At 36.5% G+C, this 16,773-nt stretch overlaps 1 protein-coding gene across 1 annotated transcript; it reads left to right on the forward strand.

Annotated features, from left to right (window-relative positions):
• Positions 1 to 594: 594 nt before the first annotated feature.
• LOC584203 (glucosidase 2 subunit beta) lies at positions 595 to 16,604 on the forward strand. The gene is made up of 14 exons (XM_030995563.1): positions 595 to 788; positions 1,962 to 2,087; positions 2,364 to 2,459; positions 3,237 to 3,418; positions 4,371 to 4,434; positions 5,331 to 5,481; positions 6,763 to 6,841; positions 7,568 to 7,660; positions 8,020 to 8,068; positions 9,738 to 10,022; positions 11,005 to 11,164; positions 12,086 to 12,160; positions 12,931 to 13,030; positions 13,929 to 16,604. Exons 1-14 carry the CDS (start codon positions 623 to 625, stop codon positions 14,076 to 14,078), a joined length of 1,776 nt encoding a protein of 591 aa, XP_030851423.1. The 5' UTR covers positions 595 to 622; the 3' UTR covers positions 14,079 to 16,604.
• The last annotated feature ends 169 nt before the right edge of the window (positions 16,605 to 16,773 follow it).

Genomic DNA, 16,773 nt, shown 5'->3' on the forward strand with positions numbered 1-16,773 from the left:
GGCCAAAAAAAAACCATTATAATTTGTCTTTATATAACAAAAAATGCCAATGGCTAACCTAAAAGTGTCTGCTTACCCCCCCCCCCCCCCCCCCCCCCCCCCCCCGCTTATTCAGCGGCTGGCTGAGTCGTTGCGATTTTTGGGGGACTGAAAAAAATATGTGTATGTTCTCTTTCCCGCACGGTGTCCCCCGTGTGCCCCCCGGCAAGAAATTCCTGGATCCGCGCCTGGTATAGGCAACTTGAGAGTAACGCCTTGGTGTATTATACATAAATTAGCTTTGAAACTAGCATTAATGGCAAACTAGGCAAACTATAGCTAGGAAATGAAGTAACATTTAAGTAATTAAAGCAATGGAGGGGGTGCTAGGCTGGATGAAGAGGGTGCTAGGCTGGATGTAGTTAGTGCAAGCCTAAATAAAATCATGCTAGGAGATATAAAATTATGGAGTTAATATTTAATGAGCGAAAACTGACTGAAGTTCTTCAAAATGAAACATACTAGTACGATTTTTTTTGTATAGGACCTACCGAAGCGCAGTCGCTAGTCGCTAGGCTAGGCCCGTGTACGTGTACGTGACGTGTACATAGTCTATGCAAGTTTCAACTTCCAGCATTTGTACATGTGTAAATCTGTGCATCCGAACCGGTGTCTTTCGTTAGCTAAAATGGAAGTGAGATCCGCAGTTTCCACGGCGTTGTTCGTGTTATTAACCATTTCTTTAGGCATCTTGTGGATGTGTGATGCAACAATACAAGTTGAGAGACCGAGAGGGGTATCTCTTAGTAGTAAGTTTGTCCTATTGTTATATGTTTTCTCGGTCGAATTTTGTAAGGATAGTCCCGTGCATTTATTTACATGTACGTGTTATCTTTTAGGTTGTATTATCGTGGCCGCCAACGTCCAACCACTCAATTGCGTGGCGTGGTTGGCGGTCACTTTTGCCAAAATTGATCACCCGTGTTTGTGTGTATTACACATTGTCATTACTCATTAGCATTTTAAAGTTGTGTGTAATATAGTTGATCAATAGAAATGAAATCTCAGTAGAATTTAAATGAAAAGTGACAGAATTGAAATGTTAAATTTTGCTTGCTGGAAAGTTAGGAATTTAGCTTAAATTTTCAAATTAGAAATGAGAGAAAGAAAGAGCAAGAGAATTGATAATGAGATGAAGAAAAAGGGGAAGGAGGAGGGGAAGAAGGAGAAGAGGAAGAGGGCCTAGGGGAGGGCCGAGGGAGAGGGGGAATATTGGAGAGGAAGATTAATCATGAAAGAAGACCCCCTTTTCTGTAAGTTGGATATGAGTTTAAAGAAAGAAAATAGCAGGTTGATTTTAAATCCTACAATTTACTTTAATGTTATGAACCAACAATGACAAAATTTGGTTGCTTGGATAGTCTGCATCTCACTGCTCCAGAATCAAGTCACAAATGCAGACGCTTGGGAGATGTTACCATCTCAAAATGTGATGGTGCATCATTATTTGTAGCAAAGGATTTTTAAATTATCTACATATAACTTTTGTGATGGTACATTTTATATTTACAAGATATTTGAGATGCATCAGAAGAACAATTATTGTAATTTCATTTTTTTTAAATGAAAGAAAAACACTTAAAATATTTTTACCAAGACGTTGTGTGTCTGGACAGGCTGTGTACATGGACAATTGATTTAAACCAGCTATTTATAAGAAATTACATGCAATATCTCATAAATCTTTGAAGACTTACATGTAGGTTGGACAATATTATAAAGAACAAATCTTCATGACAATTAGTGCTTTTTGATGTATATTTTTCCTTTTAAAGCCAAAGGCAATTGCAACAGTTCTATACTTGTCAACTACACGCAACCCCCCCCCCCCCCCCCCCCACCCCCTCAGACCTTTATTGGCCAGGAGCTTTCCTTGAAGTAGAGGGTGATATATTCTAATTTTGCATTGTATTTTTCCACAGATGAACCTTTTTACAACAAGGGTAGTCAAGGCGAATGGTTTACATGCATAGATGGCTCTATGAAGATACACAGAACTCAGATCAATGATGATTACTGTGACTGTCCGGACTCATCCGATGAACCAGGTATTGTTATCGTATGAATCGTGTTTAGCAGATCTGTAGAGATAGATGTACATGGATCGTAGAAGATGGTTGAAACTGTGCTCAAAATACCTAGAAGCGAAAGGAGACGTTGCTCTTGAAACTAATTACAGGCTTTTAGGTTGCTTCTGAATGTGCTTTGTTATGTTGAAATACTTTTTGAGATTTAGTACGCAGTCCAGAGTCTTCTGCAATCTTCCTCTTTACAAGTTTTTTTCAGTTCTTGCTATTTACATACATTTACTTTCTATCCTACAGGCACATCAGCTTGTCCTGATGGAAGATTCCATTGTAACAACAGGGGTTACAGACCATACTACATTCCCTCATCAAGAGTAAATGATGGCATTTGTGGTAAGAAACTAACCAGATTCCATTATTCCATGTTAGTTTAATGATTATTTTGTTTACCCGACTGCCAAGAAATCATGTTTAGGCTTGTAAAAAGCATTCAGGGGATCAACGGTTTTAAGTCCTCTCTGAGGGACTTGGTAATGAGAATTGAGGCCTTACCAAAAGGCCTGGTTTTGAACCTTGGACAACCTGGTTATAAGACCACTGCTCTACGGATGAGCCATCGCGCTTCCTCAAAGAACAGTTTAAGGTTGAACATTGACATGATCAGTTTGCAGTATTGTGCAGACCATAATGGCATGGATTCTAAGATCTAGATTTGGGTTTCTCAGCATATCCATTATTTAGTCTGAGTTGACCTGGCTTTACCTACATGTAGTTCACTGATGTAAGGAGTTTGATATGTTAATTTATTAATGGGGTTGCATGCATGTTAATGGTCTGAAGAGCTTGATACTTGCCAGCCATAGAATTGGAAGGTATTTCTTCATTCCTGAATTCACTCTTCAAGTTGCTGAAAGAACTAAGTAACTTCATCTCTCCTCCACCACCACCACCTCCCCCTCTCTCTCTCTATCTCTGTATTTCTTGCTCTCTCTCTCCCCCTCTCTGTATGTCTTGCTCTCTCTCTCTCTCTCCCCCCCCCCCCCCCCCCTCTCTGTATGTCTTGTTCCCTGTCTCTTTCTCTGTCTATCTGTCTCTCTGTCTATCTCCCTCCGTCTCTCTGTCTATCTCCCTCCGTCATTCTGTCTCTCTCTCTCTCGTTGGGATGTTTAGATTGCTGTGACGCCTCAGACGAGTATGAGGGACCCGGGGCAGGCAAGTGTGTCAATAACTGCAAGGAGCTCGGGAAGAAGGACCTAGAGGAACGCAAACAACAGATGGTGCTCTTCAACCAAGGCTTTGATATTAGACAACAATATATCAATGATGGGCTCGCAAAGAAAACAGAACGAGAAGTGGGTATAATAGGTTTTTGGATTACGAAAAATGGTCCCTTTCTTTCATGCTCCTATAGATGTAGTTTTAGGCATATTGCGTACTAAACATGAAAATTCAAGTTATGCAAGAAACCTTAGTCAGGGTTCAATAGTAACGGTCTGGTTCAAATTTGCTCAAAAATTTGAATCTGACCCTCATAGTTCGCAATTTAAGGAGCCTCCTGGTACTGAAACCTAAATAGTTCGATTTGGACGCCTGTGAGGAGAGTTGGTTGTTGTTGTTGGTAATGGTTTAATGGCGTCCATTCAGTATTGAATATATATACGCCATATCTTCAGTTTTAGAAGAAAATCAGTTATCTATAAAGAAAACTGAGAATAAAAATTTATAATGATATAATTAATTAGTCAGTAACACAATTTATAAGGAGTCTCTGGATGGTTTGCAACTTCGTATTTATACGTTTAATCTGGTCAGCCCGGTTTCGTTAGGAAAGTTAGTGTGGAGCCCTGCCGTAGACAAGGCACTTATCAAGAGTTGCCTTCGCTCAACCCAGGTGTAGGACTTCATTATTTGGAAGAGATTCTTGGAATGATTGTTGATTAGCTGAGCTCTTGGCCAAAGCTTGGGAAGAATTATTATAGAGGAGGGTAGATAATATTACACATATACTACTTATACATTGTACATTCCAACCTGTCTATAGCAACCACCCTAGGGAAACACAAACATTGGTCTTAGTAGACAGGCTCCTTCATTACATAATTCAATGAAAAAACATTTTCAAGGGGGGGGGGGGGAATGTGGTCTTTGTAGACAGGTGGTCACTAAAGCTGGTTTGACCGTAGTAACTTTAGTCCACAGTCAGAGAAACAGTTTTGTGCACATGAGATACTGTAATGACATGGCCATGAATAGTCCATAGTCTATAGTCGTTAATGTAATTGCATCTTGCTTTTATCATTTCAGGGGGAATCGAAGACACTGCAGGCTGAGAAAGAAGAGGCTCAGAGAGTGGTTGATGAAAAGAAAAGTAAGTTGATTAAAAAAGGAAGTATAGATCTCATTATTTTGCCCATACATGTGTATTGCCAAGCATAGTAATCTTCATGTCCAAATGTCAACATTTATACCTGATGATGCAGCAATTTTACCATGCATGAAATGAAATACAGGTCTTGACTGCAGATAAAGGCTGTGTAGCTTGGCAAATACTGGTTAACGCCATCTACGTCTTCTTTTAGACAACTGCACATAAACGAATGGACTTGATTAACGGTAGTCAGCAGCTTAATCTCTACATGGTCAGTGTTCATGAAATAGACCGAACTTCTCCTCACGCTTCGGTTTCGCGTATGTTGCACGCACGTTATTGCTGCGGTCGTGTCGTCCGTAGTCGTACTATACCCGATTGGCCCCGAGTCAGGCCACAGGAAAGACACGTAGTCTTGTCAGTCTACACTCCCTTAAATGGATGTGTAGTGATCAAATGACAATTGGCAAATTGAGTAATGAACATGTTGACTAACGTGTGTTGAATAGTTCTATTGATATTCAAGATCGTCCTATCAAATAACTGCATCCAATTTTTCAACTGCTTTGTCAGCAGCCCCTGTAAATAATTGCCTGCAATTTACAAAGTTGTAAAATATGGACTTGAATTAAACAGTGAAACCTGTCTTTAAAGACCACCCAAGGGATACAAGAAAAGTGATCTGTATAGGCAGGTGGTCTTTAAGTACAGGTTCTTTTAGTACTTGTTTCAATGAGAAACCTTTTTCAAGGGAAACAAAAAATGTGGTCTTTGTAGACAGGTGGTCACTAAAGCAGGTTTGACTGTATCACTATTACATTCCAAATATCCCTATAGAAAATGTGAACGTGGATCATTTCTCATCGACATTTTCCAAACTGTTCATCTTTTTGCAGAGGTACGCGATGAAGTTGAAGGTCCAGAGACCGAGGCCAAAGATAAACACAAAGCAGCCTGGGAGGCCGAAGTAGCCGCGAGGAAAGCAGCGGAGGAAAGGGAGAGAGCTCTGCAGGCTTTCAAGGAACTGGATATTGATTCAGATGGACGGTAAGACCTGGGGGGCATTTCACAAAACTTGTCATCAGTGACGAATGACAGTTTTTGTTATATGCTACTGAAATCCTTGCTTCTGATTGGTTATCAACAGATTTGTCACTGATTTTTGTCATTTGTCATTGAAAAAGGTTTTGTGAAACGCCCTCCTGGTTCTGTTAGCTTTACCTTGCGTAATGATCTCCATGGGATATTTGGGATGGGGAGGGGGCAGTTTAGGGGGAGTAATTGGAACATGGTATAATTGAAATGAGTAGAGCAGAAATAAAGACACAGATCACACATTCAAAGGAGTCATTTGAAAGATGAGAAACGGTTGATTCATTCATTGGGTCGACCGATAAAAGTAGTTTAAGCATGTTCTATTAATAACTAGATAGATGTAATGGAGAGGCTTGAACACCTAACAAACATAATGAAATAGATTCCACTTGAATCTTTGTACAGCTGGTAATGCAGCTGTACAAAGAGTCAAGTAGATTTTATTTCATTATCCAAGGAACTTTCAAGGATCTTTCTGCTCAGTGTTCAAACAGAATAGTTGACAGTGCATGATTGCTACGTAACAACCAAAGACGGATGAGGTAACAGAGATAGTACTCCAAATTTTATAATGTGTAATAATTTGACTTGTTATCCATATATTTAAGTATCAGACTCGACAGTTTCTTTGACTTTGAGTACATTATTTCTACCATTGTTATCTATCTCTTTGTATTTATATTTGTGTTTGAAATCCAACTTCAAGTTTTGGTTGCAATAAAGAAATAATAATAGGTACAGTAACTACTAACCCTGTAAGTTGGGGCTTTGAGCGGATCGGAAGATCGGAGCGACACCCTCGCACCTGTGATCGGTATCGGCAAAAATGTTATGCATGCATGCATGCATGCCTAAATTATAATCCAAGATGGCGGCCCGCATATTTTGTCTCTATTCTTCGACCAATATTATTAATTACAATGTCATGAAAAGGCGTTAAATATCAACAAACATGGTATACAACAACTCCTAATGACAAAATAATCCCAGCTATGCAATTTTTAAAGGCATTCAATAGCAAAAAACTTGAAAATTGTCTGCATTAAAAAAAAAAAAAAAAAAAAATCATTTTTATTGATCGGCTCAAGATCGGCTCAAGATCGGCTCAAGATCGGCTCCCGATCCGATGATCGGTTACAGGGTTAGTAACTAAAATACATATTGTTGTGCTTTCAAGTGTACTTGATTTTTGGCATGTTTATGTAAATTTTGCTTGCAACTTTGCTCCTGCAGAATTGTGTTCCATGAGTTAGCAAACCGGTTGGAGTTTGATACAGATAGCAGTGGAGATTTGAATGAAGAGGAAGCTAAGGTAAGAAACTACATGCACTTTTATCATGTTAACTATAAGGAATTTGATAATATACAATATTTCTATGCTATCCATTTATGGACTTTCAAATAGAGAAGGGAAATGCAAACATCATTGTCATAAATTTCTTATAAGAAACAAGAAAAAAGAAAAGAAAAAAACAACTAAAAATAATGAAAAGACAAATCAGTTTTTCTTTTCTGATTGATTTTACCTATCCCAGTTCTTACTTTTAAACCAATCGCAACCGTAACCCTAAAAATAAAGGTCGGGTCATCATGTCTTCATTTTCTGTCCATATATTTGTTTCTGTCAATCTGTATCTGTCGCACACCTCTCCCTCTCTCTCTCTCTCTCTCTGCAGGAATGCCAATTTTCAGGCAATACCCTGGAAAGTTATTTTCAGACCATAGTTTAGGCTTTTTAATGTACACGTTAGCTCATTTTCAGGCCCTCTCATCAATTCTAACTGGCATCCCTGTCTGTGATTCCATTCCATTTTTTGTTCTTCCTTATTGTAATACTCCTACTCTCTAATAGAATTTTACCCTTTGTCTGTTACCTGCCCCTGTGACTTTCTCTCGCTATCTCTTTCTCTCTCTCTCTGTCTCTCTCTTTCTCTTTCTGTCTCTCTGTCTCTCTCTCTCTCTCTCTCTCTCTCTCTCTTTATCTGAACCTTGCTGCCTATCTGAACTATGATTGCTCTCCTCTCTCCCTGTCTCCCAGGCTGTTCTAGGAGGAGCCAATATAGTAGAAGAAGCTGTCTTTGTCGAGCAGATCTGGAATGATGTCAAGGAGAAATTCAAGTTTGCCCATGAGGTGAGAAAACAGCTCATATGACAGATGAACAAAAGGGGAGATTTTTACTAAATAAATAAAAGTGTTATGAATGTGGCTAATTCATCCAAAAAGAAAACACTGACTGCAGTACATCATTTGCCTGTTTGGAACCTGAAGGACATTAACTCGTATAAATTTACAAGGAGTAAATGCACTTCAGGCTTGAACCAACTGATACCAGGTTAAGATTGTGATTGAAATACACTGACACAATCCAATGTACCATATTATGTTAAATAAGCAGTGCATAATTTTAATGTATGTCTCACGAAAATACAAAATGAATAATGATGATAATCATAATTACTAAATATTTGTATGTTTTTTGTTTGTTTTAGTTAGCAGCAGAGGAAGCACTGAAGCAACAAGAAGGACAGGAGCAACAAGGTGAGAAATGTCTTATAGCTCTAGTCACTAAGTTCAAGCTGTTTGTTCCCCCTCCCCCATCCTTGATGTATGATGTTACCATTATTATATTACTTCTGTATTTTGATGTTTGTATTATAATACAGTCAAACCTGTCTATAGCGAAAAAGTGGTCTTTATAGACGGATGGTCTTTGTAGACAGGTTCGTGTAGTACATGTTTCAATGATAAACCATTTTCAAGAGAAACTAAAAATGTGGTCTTTGTAGACAGGTGGTCACTAACGCAGGTTTGCTGTATCAAGATCTAGTACCCACCATTATTATTATTGTTGTTTTTAAACTGTCTTACCTCTATTATAATATGTAACTCTAGAGTAAAAGTCACCCCCCCCCCCCTTCACTTGACTGTTGTTCCGTGAATAAGGAGGAGGAACATTAAAGGTTGAAATACATCGTAAATTGATATGAAAGAAAAATAAGAAGAAGAAAAAACCTGTTGAGACGGCGAGAAACTGCCAACTACGTCATATTCATAGTTTCATAGCTATTCAAACAACACAATTGTTTTATTTTTATCTATTCAAAACTAAGCATACATATAAGAAGCCATACAATCGGTACGGATTCCAGTAATTTTGTATGTTTGCATGAGATAAAAGACGGCTGACATTCTGAGATACAAAGCTGTTAATATCACGATCGTCATGGCTGTAATTGCTGGATAATTATCATGTTTGTTAGAAGCCGTGTAATCAGCATAATTGATTTCCATTACTAACTTTTTTCTTAGAATGAAAACTTGTTCATGGAGACCGAAAATTTAATTTGTATATTAATTCAATAGTGTATTGATTGAATGAGGAAATCAAAACTGTTTGACATTAATCATCAATATGATCTAGATTACATAGAACATTTTCAAGAACGTACCAATCAGAGAAATTACTTGAAAATTGAAATGTAATTGAGAAGCCATACAATCGGTATGGATTCCAGTAATTTTGTATGTTTGTATGAGATAAAAGATGACATCAGTCATCAATATGATCTAGATTACATAGTACATTTTCAAGAACGTACCAATCAGAGAAATTACTTGAAAATTGAAATGTAATTGAAATAACAAAATTAATTGGGCATTATAATTGAAAAATAATGGCAGATGTGAAGCCATAAAATGAGCATATATGAAGGAAATGGAAAAATAATAGATTTCTTGGTCAAAGTATACATTTATGTATCAAATTGTAATTTTGTGATACAAATTTTCAACCAAAGTGCCCTTTCATCATTCATTTCGATACCAATTTTGTATGGTGTCTAGGCTTCTGAATTTTGTATACCCTTTTTGAAATTGAGAAGAAAGAACCTTTTCTTGATCCCGATTGCAATACACAAAGTTTTCTGTCACAACATGTACGTCACATTCGCTGACAAAATAGCCAATTTGAGATTTACATAGCTGTAGTGATCTCATGTTTAAAAAATGTGTACCTTTCTTATTCATTGTTCCGATTTATTTCAAACTTTTGCAATTTCTCAGACTTTTCTGCTTTCAATGAAATGAGCTTATTACAAGGGTTGGATTGCCCTTTGAGATTGAAAGAAAATGTACTGGGTGTCAATTTTGTGGAGGCATAGCTGCCTATGGCCCTGGCAGTGTTAATCATTATTTCAAAAATTTCTAGGAGAGGAACCCGCTGCCTTCGAAAAAAATGCTTTTGAGGAAGTCCATGACGACATTGATGAGGACATCGAAGATGAATGGGCGGAAGACGATGATGAAGATGAGGAAGACTTCTACGAGGAGGAGGAAGATGAGTTTGATGAGGACCTACCAGAGGAGGCACGTGGAGTGCTGCGTCAGAAGAGACTGGATAGATTGACTAAGAAACGAGAGATGAAGGATCATGCCAAGCCCTCGGAGGATGAGATGCCGGATTATGATGACGCTACTAAAGCTCTCATTGCAGGTGAGTTTGAAAATTCATTTCTTATTACCCCATTGCCTACTGGAACTGCGTGGCCCCTGTATTAAGCCTATGTGAATTCAAGAATCCAGTTGTCAACAGGTTAATATTTAACAAATCTATTAATTGGCTCCGGAAATGTTAGTATGTTGTATTTTCGTTGTCTTTTGTACTGTTTTATATCCTTATTTACATGAATAAGTATTACAATATACATGTAGCCTCATGTGTAAAATTACTTCTATTCATTGAAATAATCCATTTAAGAGTTCTATCTTAAAAATCAAATTTTCCCATAAAGAACACTGAATGTACATGTAACAATCTGTGGGTTAGCAGTCAGCAGATACATATAAATGAGCGGACTGTTTGACCAACCAACCTGATAAACTGCTGACCCTTTCAAACACGGAGAGCCAGAAATTAAATTAGTAGATAAGAAATGTGTATTGGTATACAAGTGTGTGGACTATTGTCATATACTTATAAGTTTTTCTCAAAAAGAAAATTAGATTTACCTAACCTTTTCACAGGCATGATGTAGTTGACTATACCAATCATATACAACTAGGGCATTGTTCTAATTTGGCTGTATTTTGTGAATTGGATACCACAGGCAGAACAAATTAATATACTATGTGTGGAAGTAACAAGGTTGAATAAGAAACAGGATATATGTGTGGAATTGATACTTCATGTATTTATATTATGTCTCTATGTATGCAATGTATTATACCTCATGTAATCATATACTTGTGTAAATATCTTATGTTTATGCAGATACCCTAATTTATAAACAAACCTACGTAATACAAGCTTTGCTTTTTGGTAAATCCCCCTCTTTATTTAGCTTTTTGCAATGTATTTATCATACGTATAATTGTATCTTTTATAAATATTACCATGTACATTATGTTCATTTATGTTATCTTCGATGAAGAGGAAATAAATAAACATGAAACTTGAAACCTTGTTTTCAATCCAGCTGCCGACCAGGCTAGGAAAGAACTAGAAGAGGCTGAGAAGGCCCTGAAGAACATTGATAGGACCGTTGGAGACCTGGAGAAGCAGCTGAGAGTAGATCTAGGACCAGACCAGGCCTTCCAAGCCCTACAAGGACAGTGTTATGAGTACACTGATAGAGAGTAAGATAAGACGCCAGTCATTTGGGGGTGGGGGGGGGGGGGGATGGGGTTCCTCTCGTGTTTTCTCTTCCGTTCCCTGTCTGTATGTCTGTCTGTCTCTTTCTGTCTATCCGTCTGTCTCCCTCAAATTAAAGTTATAACTGAACTGGTCCCCTGCGTTCTAAATTACCTCTCTAATTTATTTTGAAATATTTACTATATATTTCTTATCTGTTTTTGTATGCTTCGTACATGTTTATTGTATGATATAATTGTACATGATTTGTTATTTAATTACTTTTGTAAACATGATACAAATTCAAATTCAAAGTACAAAAAGAAATTATTGTTTAAATTTTTGTACTTTGAATTTGTATCTTTTTGAACGCAGAAATAAAATCAATCAAACAAACAAACAACTAAAATTGAACTAATTTCAATCAAACTAGGTTTAAGAATGTATGAGCATGAAAAGATAAAATACAAAGAATTTGGGTACGTGAGATCAGTGCCCCTTCTTATAAAGAATTGCGATTGATCTTTTCATGTTTTCTCTTTTGTTCCCTGTCTGATTGTCTTTCTTTTAGTCTGTCTGTCTATCTGTCTGTCCCCCTCAAATTAAAGTAATAACTGAACTAAAATACGTGAGATCAGTGCCCCTTCTTTTAAAGGAATGCGATTGATCCAAATCAATCGCAGGTCTTCTAGTCAATTACAAGTTTGCAGTCACCTATCTCGTATGTACATAGTTTCGATTGATATCAATTGCTTAAAATTTTCAATTAATTGCAACTTTTTATAAGACAGGGTCCGGATGTTAAAGGTCACAGGATCGTTGATCAATGAACTTACTTGTAGGTGAAGGCATATTGGAGATGCAGTCCCATTCATCTTGTTAATCATATTTTCATGTGTGATTTTTTTTTCTCTTCACTTTGACAGATACACATACAAGTTGTGCCCATTTGAAAAGTCTTCCCAGAGATCTAAAAATGGAGGTTCGGAAACTTCTCTAGGGTAAGTTTACCATAACACTTCAAATGTTACTTTTTAATAAGTGGGCTATGTCAATCCATGTTTATCTATATTTATCTTTTTATGCAAATATTTTAAGTATACAACTTACACTTCCTCATGTACTCTGCCCTGCATCATACATGTTGATATCCATTCTTCACCACATATGAAACATTCAGTAGCCTTATATGCATGTTATTGGTGAACTATTAAATGGTTTTATTTCTTTATGTATGCAAAAATAGCTTGTGAATGTATTATCACTAGAACCGTTGGATAGATTACTATCAAACTCAAGACATGTATGTATCTTGCAGAGCCAATGAACTGATTAGATTTTAGGGTCACGAGGTCAAAAATCAAAGGGTCATACATGTTTATGAAAAGTAGTTTGTAATCACAATATTCTGAGAACCCGTTAACCCATAGCCTGCCATTAGGCTGTATGCACGCTACCTATTTAGTGCCATGTGCGTGCAAGGGCGCTTTCGTAGTAGCAGTTATTGTTCATGCTCATTGGGCTGTGCTGTGTGTTTTGCACTCGCCATTCATAGAACCATCGCGTTAATCAGATTATCTCCAAAACAACCTGGCACAGTGGGGATTAGCCCTGTGGCACGATAAGAGTTAATGGATTACAATCAAATTTGAATTTTTAAAATTGCTTCTGTTTTGGTTTGTATAATCGCTCTATGGCGGAGGCATCAATTTCGACTGCATGTAGTCGAAGGTCCATCTAATTTAGTATTTGCTTTATTTTATTTTCCCAGCTCATGGCACCAATGGGAAGGTCCTCCAGATAACAAGTATTCTCTCATGATGTATACTAAAGGTCAGAAGTGTTGGAATGGTCCTGATAGATCCACGAGGGTAGGTAGTACATATAATTATGTTTCCTCACCTCACCATAAAGCTGTAATGTTACGCATGACTTTATGAATGATTTGAATATGGAGAACTAAATGGGATTCTCAAATCCTTTTAACTGCATAAGCTAAAGTTGAAATATGATGATGTAGATTAACCTCATCATTATTAACAAAACATTTTAATGCAAAGTGTATTTTTGGCTTCAGTTTAATTGAGATTACGGAAAGACACTCACACTTTGTTAAAATGTCAGAAAAAAAATTGGGCATCCTATTAGGCTCTTCATTTTCAAATCATTTGTAAAGTCAATCGTAACTTTTTTTTTAATGATGTCACAGCTTCGGTACTCAATAGAGAGGTGAACACTAACACGGGTTTGGCTGTACAAATATTGACTTCTTGAGGGGCCCACATAAAGGCTCACATTAGTGGTTTTTCATAGGGAATTTGACACCGTTCAGGTATCTACCCCAATAACAGGTGTTGTTATTCACCAAGAAAGTTTTTTAATTGAAGTGCATAGTGTAAAAACATGACTGGGGTTCACACAGACAAAGAAAATATGAGGTAAATTTAGAGAGTGATCAGTGATATTGATTAATCTCACCAGCTTAGAATTATGACTAATTAACAGCTGACTATATAATACTATTTCATCAAATCAAAGAAATCTGACAAAGATTTGGGATGGTTTACCAAAATATACATCGGCTAGAAAAAGGGAAGTACACAAATTTCATTAGAAAAAGTCTAAGGGTGATTTTGTGAACAATATCTCCAATATTCCAATTTTTCCTGTAGATTCATGAACAAACCAAGGCACAAAGCCTATTGGAAATGAAACGGCACTTTTTAATCCAGTTTTCCATCTTGTTCTGTCATTCTGTCTTCCTAACAGGTGAATTTAAGATGTGGCGTTGAGAACAGAGTCCTGTCGGCCTCAGAACCTGATAGATGTGTCTACCAGTTTGAGTTTACCACCCCAGCTCTCTGCACATACAAATATGATTTGAGCACCGGAGAAACTGATACCCATGATGAGCTATGATGTAGCATACCTGTCCCATACGTTCAATTTCATGTAATGTTTAGTCAAAGGGCTCCAAATGTTGAAGTCGCAAACATATAAACTATCATAACGAAGACTTAGTAATATTTAAAATGTAATTTAATTTTGTATACGTCACGGTTAAATACAAGTGAAATTATGAGGTGCTTTTATACTCTAAATATGTAATTTAAGTCAAGATGTTAGAGATTTGCTACCTCGTATTATCCCAACAATTTGAAAATTCTGTTTGGCAAACAAGGTCAATAGTATATTGCTGAATAAGAAAGTGCTGTGTAAAAATGAATGGTTTCTAAATCCACCTTTAAATTGTAGGTTCAAAATGTTTGTTTTTTCTGTTCTGTAGTTTTTGAAATTGCCAGACATAGCAACAAATAATGTATCTAGACTGGATTCCAAGTGTTGTAGTTCATCCATTAATAACTGGTTACTGGAATACCACGTCACTAAGTACCCAGGAAAGAAACATCCATAAATTTGAATACGTTAGTAAACCGGTCTATTGCAACCCTAACCCAATATGCTTTTAGTAGGAAATAAAATCTGGAGAAGTTGTTCAATCACCTCCGTTTTATTTTAAAATGTTTGCTGTGTCTTCACCATTTGGAGTTCCTTAGTTAGAACTACAGAACTTGTGGGTCAATCTCAAACTAGCTTATTAGAAGTTGGGATAGTTATGATAAGGGAGCACATTCGTACCAAATAGATGTTTACTTTTATATTACAATCTTAAGAAAAATGTAGACCAAGTATTTCTTGTATTTTTCCACTTTCGTTGATATTTTGATTATGACATTGAAAGTTAAAAAAGTATCTGAATATGTATCATCCAATGATTATGTTGATGTAATTGTGATCGGCAGTGTTACACTGTTTCGTTTGTCTGACACAAATAGTCTTACTATTTATATTTTTCAGCATTTCTAAGAAATTGTTATGTACTCTGTGATATCTCTTCCTATGATTTGGGAAATAAACATCTACTGGATGGCAACGCATTGTTGATAGAAGTGAATACAATTCAGAATCATCATTATAGTGAATAGTAGATAGTTTTACTGCACTACAGTACATGTTTCTGTATATTTTGTTCATTTTTCGAAAGTATTACCGGTAGTGCATAGAATAAAGTAAATTACATCAAACCAATAGCGTAGAAAGAAGTAAGAGTTGCATCCTTGTGTTCCAACTTAGGCTGTAATAAAAGGCAAAGCATGTGCATGGGACTTGTAAAGTTTTTCATGCACAATTTTTAATGAAACCTCATGTGCAAATGTATTATTTTTCAGGACACACCGGTAGGATATTCGGAACATATGCCTGTCACTATAACTTCATGTATACAATAAATGATACGGTACATGTGTATTTCATGCACTCTGCTTGCATTTAGAATTGATTCACCATGTAGAGTACCGGTATATGAATTTAGATGGAGTGACATGAACTTGAGATTATGACTTAAAATCTGCCAGTTTTATACAAAATGCCTTTCGATGTAGACAGCTGTAGGTACAAGAATTATGACTTTCTATTTCATACTGCTTTCGTGCTGATTAGCTTGTGGCTAAACAATAACTACTAAATATCATATTGAGTGCTGAAAGAATATTGATTTATACGTGTGATTCATCAAAATGTATGCATCTTAATTTGTGAGTAAGAGAGGCAAAGTCAACATACATGTATATGTAATGTATGAGATACTCAATTCAGCTGTTGGTTGGTTTGATTATTTTTGACATATTGTGTGATAGTTTGGAACATATTAGTGGAGTATTGTAATTGGAATTATCTTGATTTGAATTCAGTTATAAACAGACTTTACAGAATTAGTCCAGTTATCTGAAAAACATGAACATCAGTCCTCACCAGTGTTTGTGATGTATTGTTTTATTATCAGCTATGTTTCTTGTGTCATTTTATCAAAACCAAAGCAAAAATATAAGATTGAAGAAGAATACTTTGTACTTTTTGCAGAAAGATTGTTTCCTCTTTTCTCCTGATATATTTATTTTGTTTTGATTTAATTTGATATGAAAGAAAAAGATTTGAAGAACTGGACAGGAATGCCTCATTTTGGCTGTTCAAGATTTTAATCAGACTTTAGAATGTACAGAATGAATAGGGCTCCATTTTTAGGCTAATTTAGTTAAACCACCAATTATTCCTGTCAAAAATATGTGTCAATAATCAGATTTAAAATAGATTAGATGGATTGAATTTCTATGAATTGAAATTGATAAAATGTTGACTGTATGATTTAAGGAAATTCACTTCTGGCTATTGTGCATTACCATTGAAACGCTATACCCCACCCTTTCTATCATACTAATATTACTTGTTGAAGGAACTAGGAAAAGGTGTGTGATACAGAATGAAAATGTGAAAGTTTTTCTTTCCTGTTTGTATAAAATCAAGTAATGTACATGTTTTGACTAGAATACTACTGGAAGGTCATGATTGATGAATGGAACAGCAATAAATGGATCAAAGTAACAAATATATTTTGTGTGATATCTTTTGTTTTGTTTCCCCCTTTAAAAATAAAGGTGCTCTTACCCCCCCCCCCCCCCCCCTCTTGTGGGGGGGGGGGGGGGCACCGTGTGGGAAAGAGAACATATATATATATATATTTTGTGTAGTCCCAAAAAAAATCGCAACGACTCAGCCA

The sequence above is a fragment of the Strongylocentrotus purpuratus genome, unplaced genomic scaffold (genome assembly GCF_000002235.5).
Source record: "Strongylocentrotus purpuratus isolate Spur 01 unplaced genomic scaffold, Spur_5.0 spur5_scaffold_3, whole genome shotgun sequence".
Classification (NCBI taxonomy): Eukaryota; Metazoa; Echinodermata; class Echinoidea; order Camarodonta; family Strongylocentrotidae; genus Strongylocentrotus; species Strongylocentrotus purpuratus.

What these genes read in the sequence shown, in the direction of transcription:
- LOC584203 (XM_030995563.1), top strand. Translation starts at nt 623, where the DNA reads ATGTGTAAATCTGTGCATCCGAACCGGTGTCTTTCGTTAGCTAAAATG. An exon ending in AGTGGTTGATGAAAAGAAAA is followed by an intron (nt 4,435 to 5,330) that starts GTAAGTTGATTA and finishes ATCTTTTTGCAG; the next exon opens with AGGTACGCGATGAAGTTGAA. An exon ending in GATATTGATTCAGATGGACG is followed by an intron (nt 5,482 to 6,762) that starts GTAAGACCTGGG and finishes TTGCTCCTGCAG; the next exon opens with AATTGTGTTCCATGAGTTAG.